General features: G+C 40.3%; 1 protein-coding gene across 1 annotated transcript; it reads right to left on the bottom strand.

Moving 5' to 3' along the window:
- Window positions 1-5960: 5960 nt before the first annotated feature.
- Window positions 5961-6668, bottom strand: LOC137721938 (uncharacterized). The gene has a single exon (XM_068460956.1). It carries the CDS (start codon window positions 6666-6668, stop codon window positions 5961-5963), a length of 708 nt encoding a protein of 235 aa, XP_068317057.1.

Below are 6668 nucleotides of genomic sequence, written 5' to 3' on the forward strand. Positions count from 1 at the left end.
ATAATCATACTCATCTTCCACAATCATGTTGGGAAGAATGACACACGTCATCATGATGGATCGAAGCGACTCTAAATCAAACAATCTAATAACACCCTTGACAATCGCCTAACGAGCTTAGAGGATACCAAAACAACTCTCCACATCCTTCATACACCCCTCTTGACATTTTGCGAAGTGTTTTTCCTTTTCACTTCATGGATGTGACACTATTTTGAAAAATGATGTCCACATTGGGAAGATGTTTTCTACTAGGTAGTAAGCCTCTGAGTGTACGGTTCCATTATTTGTATATATGACTTGAGGAGTTCTTCCTTGCAGGACATCGTTGAACACTAGGGATTAAGCAAGGACATTGAGGTCATTTTGAGCTCCTGGAACACCAAAAAAAGCATGCCAAATCCATGTATCAAATGATGACACCGCCTCCAAAATGATACTTTTGGCTCATTTCCAGGTCCAATGCATAGAGTCGATACTTCCAATCATGCCAAGAAAACCTCGTATCTCACCCTTCTTCAAAAGCCTTTACGAGTCCATGGTCATGGGTCTCCGGAGGTACTTTTTGGTGTAGATAGATTCGATTGTGAAGCAAAACCTCATCAGGGACTCTAGAATGGTTGTTTTTCCCATCCTCGCTATCTCGTCGACTTGGTCTACAAATGCTCTATATGCAAGCATCCACATGGTTGCAGTAATTTTTTGCTCAGGAAGGAGACCCATGACACCAAAAACATCATTCTTTTGCACAAAGTAAGAATCATGGTTACAAATAGCTATCATGATTTTGTTGAACAAATGTCGTTGCATTCTAAATGACGTCTAAAGTACGCATCAGGGAATGCACTGTTACGGTCAAAATAATTGTCCAAAAGATCCTTACTTCATCGTTGCCTACTTCTATCAATGTTTGTAGAACGCATGTGTAAACACAAAAATTTTGTAACGAATGAAATGAGAACACGTGTACAAAGTAAATTCGTGTACAAAGTAAATTTGTATTGATTTGAATTTTAGGTTACAATCTCTGTTTACAATTTTCCTCTGATTTAGGCTTCAAATTTGATGTAGATGCGTAGGTTGTTGATCCAAGGGTCGTGATGACTTGATCTCAGATGAATGATTGAACAATTGCTTCAAGTTTTAAGCTTGAAACAATGCGTGGATGGTCTTCACCTCAGGTTTAGGGCTGCGGTAAAGGGAATGTTGATGTAGGATTTCGTTGATTCAAGGGTCTTGGTGACTTGATCTTGAATCAGACATTTTTACAAGTTTTGAGCTTGCAACAAAGTCTTGAAAGAATCAGCACAGGTGCTTGTTGATTTTTCAAGGGAATGCTTCAGCTTTGGTCGAAAGAAAGCTTTGGCTTTGGTTATGCGTTCTTTGACGAGTGCTTTGGCAGCGTATTAGTCTTCAAAGATTTGGCAGAGGTTCTCCTTTTGTGAGAATTTCGGCCCTTCAATGTAGAAATTGTCGACCTTATGCTTGTCTTGGGACCTTGTATTTATAGACTTCCAAAGCCATGCCTTTGGGTGGATTTGGCATTGATTTGTGTCTTGATTCGTCCATGGGAGAATTAGGCATTTTTGTGTCTTAATTTCAGCCATTTTCCCTTGCTTGGCCGAATTATAGGGCTTTCTTGCCTATTTTGTGAGCAACCTTCAATTCTTGCTTGTTTTGTGAAAATGTTTTAGTTTTCATTCTAGTTTTGGGAGCAATTTGGGCCCTTTGCAGTTTTTAAGAGGGATTTTCTCCCTTTTGCCGATTTTTGGGAAATTTTGAGCTTCCTTTGCTACATGTCTTTGATGACTTGTCTATTTGTGATGAGTCATATGCCACGTGGAGCCTTGTGATGCATCATTTGTATGCAATGAAATTTCCATGTCTACAAATGCCCCCACTTCAAGGCGCGTTGGAGGCATGTGCTTGTCACATGTAGGAAACGTGTTTTGAAGTCATGCAATGTGAATGTTCTAACTCAAGGGTCGTTGAGACTTGATCTTGAATTAGTTTGCTTCTTCAAGGGCCGTAGAGGCATATTTTTTGAATTGAAATGATGATTTTCGTCAAGGGCCATAGAGGCATATTTCTTAAACACAACATTTCTTCAAGGGCCGTTGAGGCTTGGTCTTGAATGAAAAATGAAAATTGTCTTCAAGGGCCGTTGAGGCTTGATTTTGAATGAAAATGAAATTTTCTTCAAGGGCCGTTGAGGCTTGATCTTGAGTGAAATGAAATTTTTCTTCAAGGGCCATAGAGGCTTGATCTTGAATGAAATGGAAATTTAATTCAAGGGCCGTAGAGGCTTAATCTTGAAAAAAATGAGATTTTTTTTTTCTTCAAGGGCTATAGAGGCTTGATATTGAAAGAAATTTTGGAAATGGATAAATCGGCACATACTTATTGTGCGTATTAAATTTTCCATAATTTTGACAAAATACATTTGGTGTATTTTGAATTTTTTTCCTTGTGGTTGTGAGGAAAACAAAAAACGTTTTTCCTTCCTTAGGCAGAAACCTCCTTCAATTTTGGTAACGAGGGTGATTTCCTTCAAAGTGTTGGAAAATTTTGGTGATTTCCTTCAAGGTTTCGGAAAGATTTAATGCTTGTCCTTGGGTGAGTAGGATTTGCATTTTTTTTTTCTTTCACTTTTTCTTTTCCACGGCAAAAAGGGTATTTTCCCCTTTGGATTGGGAAACTTGAAGACTTGTCCTTGCTTTGGAGGGATTCCCTTTTGTATTTTGGCAAGGAAAGTAAAGCCCTCTCCTTATTTTATTTTATTTTTTGTTTTGTTTTCTTTTCTTTGCTGATTTTTGTTGCAAAAATAGCATGCATTTCCCTTGTTGGTTTGAGAAACACATCATCTAACTTGCATGCCCAGTTTGAGGTCGATTTCTCTTCTAGAAAATTCTGTAAAAATATGCGAATCGCAGCTTTATCTCTTATCTTTCCAGGCATACACACCACTAGGAAAAATCGGGAAAGCCTTCAACTCGTCATTTTCCCACAGATGCGCAGTTTTGATGGGAAAACAACTTCTGCAGGATTAACTTTAAAAAATGGAACGTTTGGCTCTAGGGAAAATTATGAAATTTGGACACAATGATCATCAGCCTCTTAGCTTCCTTCTGGCCTTGCATCAAAACACTTCCGAAAAGTCGAATTATCACTAAAAAGGTCCTACTTACGCAGATTGGTTGAAACTTGCCATTTTTTGCTTGGAATTTGCTTCCTTCTTTTGGTTGAAATGTGCTTCTTTTTTTATTATTTTCCTTTTGCTATTTGGTATGTACTCTTCCTTATATCATTAGGAAGCAATTGACACCTATTTATAGGACAATTGGGTGTGTACTTTTTCACAATTCCTTGTCGTGCATTGTCTTTGATGTTGTACCATGTGTGATGCAGTTGTTGCTGCCATGGGCTGCTTGCTTGTAGCAGTGCATCAATTTTTACTGTGTGGTGTTGTACAAAAGACTGTAGTGAGGTTACGCTGTGTAGTGTCCTTTGGTCTCAATTTTTCCCTCGGTGGTGATGTTGTCGTGCAGTGCAAGAAACTGCTTGCATAATCACTGAGGGGTTGCGTAGTGTGATTGCATAACATTTTGGTTTTCTTTGCTATTGTAGTGTGCTTTGAATGACCATCTTGTAGTTGCGCTCTTTGTTGTGTTGCTCAAGCTTTGTGGCTGATTTCTTTTTGTCGTTGTGACTTTGTCATCGTCATCTTTCAACACTCACGAGGTTTGTCTCGCATGTCTTTTGCTTTAGTGAAGCAATCTTTTTTTTCCGTTGCAGCCATGGTATTTTTCAAGTGCTTTACGAGCAACACCATCACTATTCTTGTGAAGGAAGGTGATATGCAAGATAGAGGAACGACGTTGAAACTTTATGCGCCATTGACTAGCCCTAAGGCGCTTGTTCTTCCTACAAAAGGCAACTCGATGCATATGAAGTCGTGGTCTTCTGACGTATCTTGGGAGGTGACAGATTTTGGTCGTCCGAATATGAAGAAGAAGATGTGCACGTCAAGGATTCTTATTTTGAATCCTTCGCACCATGTTCGTGACAATTCACCGACTTTGTTTGAGCTTCTTGGCGATCACATCCCTAGCGGAGCTATGACTTGGAATAGCACCGACTACTAAAGAAGCCGTCTTTTTTTTTTGCTCATTTTGTAATATGGCTTTGTAGCCGAATTCTTCCTTTAAAGAAAATATTCACATTCTTGAATTTGCTCTTTATTCTTCAAAGTGCTTGTGTTTTTGTTGATGATATGACTGTACTTGAAGTTTTAAAGTTTCAAGTTGCCTACACACCCTTGGTTGAGGAAGGATCAAGTCATGATGTAGTTCAAAAAAGTGATGGATTTTTTATGGTGATTTTGCTTTTTGTTTTCCGTACACAATTTATGCTCTTGTGGGCTAGGAGCGTTGTGTGTTGCTTTTTAAACTCGTGCAAACAAGGAGTGTCGAGTGTTTCCTTTTAAGCTCATACAAACAAGGAGCATTGGGTGTTGCCTTTTAAGCTCATGCGAACAAGAAGCATTGTGCCGTGCAGTTTAGGCTCATGCAGGCGAAGAGCATTGTGTTGTGCGCAGTTTAGGCTCTTGCATGTGAGGAGCATTGTGTTGTGTGTAGTTTAGGCTTATGCAGGCGAGGAGCATTGTGCCGTGTGTAGTTTAGGCTTATACAAGCGAGGAGCATTGCTTGTTTGTTTTAGGGGTAGTAAAGCTTCAAGAATTTTCCATTGATGGGGATGATTTTTAAGCCGTCTTCTGCCATGATTAAGTAGGCACAGTTGGTGTAGACCTCTTGTATTACGTAAGGTCCATCCCACTTTGATGTGAACTTGCTTTTTGTCTTGTGAGTTGTGATGATAGGCCTTCGTAATGCCAAGACAAGATCTCCAGTTTGGAAAAACCTTGGGTGGACCATCTTGTTGAATGCCTTGGATAGCCGTGCTTGGTAGCATTCCAAGTGTTGTTGAGCTTCAAGCCTCATTTCATAGAGTGCTTCCAACTCTTGAAGTCATAACTTTGCATTTTCCTCTTCAGTCAAGCCTTCTTGTATAGTCATCCTTAGTGAGGGGATTTTACTTTCGAGTGGCAGAACAGCTTCCACGCCATATATGAGAGAATAAGGCGTAGCTTGTGTAGGAGTCATATGTGCCGTCCTATATGCCCAAAGTGTTTCGCTTATTCTTTCGTTCCAGTCTCTCTTTGTTCGGTTGATTACTTTTTTTAGGAGGTTGCATAGCGTTTTGTTGAATGCTTCTGCAAGACCGTTGGCTGGAACATAATACATAGAAGACTTGTGCTGCTTAAATTTGTATTTTTTGCAAAGCTTGTCTATGAGTCAGTTGTAGAATTGTTTTCCGTTTTCGGTGATGACGTAGTGAGGCACACCATATCGGTGGATGATATGCTCCTTGATGAAATGAACGACAGTTTCCTTCTTGAATTCCCTTAGGCGTACGACTTCAGCCCACTTTGAGAAGTAGTTTATTGCGGCTAGGATGTAGGTTTATCCGGCAGATGATTTTGGTGTGATTGCTCCTACGACATCCAATCCCCAAGCATTAAAGGACCATGAATCAACTGTAGGGTGTAATGGCTCAGGTGGTTGATGTATGAAGTTGGATTGGAATTGGCAGGCTTGGCACCTTTTGGCGTGTTCCAGGCAGTCCTTTACTATGCTCGACCAGTAGTGACTCATTCTCTTAAGCTGGAAGTGTAGTTTTGGTCCAGACTTATATGCTTCGCATACGCCTGAATGTGCTTCTTCCATGGCTTGATTAGCTCCTTCCTCATCTAGGCATCTTAGAAGTACTCCTTCAAAAGAGTGTTGGTAGAGTGTTCCTTTGTAGTAGAGAAAGCAAGGTGCTCGTCGACGTATTTCAAAACGGTGTCTAGGATCATCTAGAAGCTTTCCATGCTCTAAGTAGTTGATCAACAACTATTTTCACTCTTCAGTGTCAACTGGAAGTACTGAGATGATATTTGTATCTTCTAGTAAAATTTCAGTGACGAGTGGGATCACCCATTTTTGGCAAACTGGCATATCCATAGCTTCGTCTCCTTCTAGTGCCATACTTGAGGCTAGGTTAGCGAGAGTGTCCACCATTTGATTTTCTTTTCTTGGCACATGTTCTAGCACCACGACCTCAAACTTTTGTAGCAGTTGAGTTGCTAGCCGGAAGTATGGAACGAGATTATCTTTCCTTAATTCATATTTAGTCAAGAGTTGATTGATTATGAGTTTGGAGTCGCCATACCTTTCTAGATTTGTGATTTCCATGTCGATCGCCATTTGGAGTCCAATAATCAGTGCTTGGTACTCAGTGACATTGTTGGAGCATAATTCATTTAGTCGAAAGGAATAGGGTAGTACTTGTCTTTGTGGCAACATGAATACTACTCCTGCCCCCGCTTTGTCTGCTCGTGAGGATCCGTCGAAGAACATTGTCCATGTCGGGAAGATGTTAATGTAGAACACCTCCTCGTCATGCAAGTCGTTCGAGATTTTCCAATCGACTGGGATTGGATGATCGACAAGGAAGTCCACTAGGGCTTGTCCCTTAACGGCTTTAATTGAGACGTAGATGATCTTGTGTTGGTTGAGAAGCAATGTCCATTTAGCTAGTCGCCCTGTCAGAACCGGTTTGAACAT

Source organism: Pyrus communis, chromosome 17, assembly GCF_963583255.1.
Source record: "Pyrus communis chromosome 17, drPyrComm1.1, whole genome shotgun sequence".
NCBI lineage: Eukaryota > Viridiplantae > Streptophyta > Magnoliopsida > Rosales > Rosaceae > Pyrus > Pyrus communis.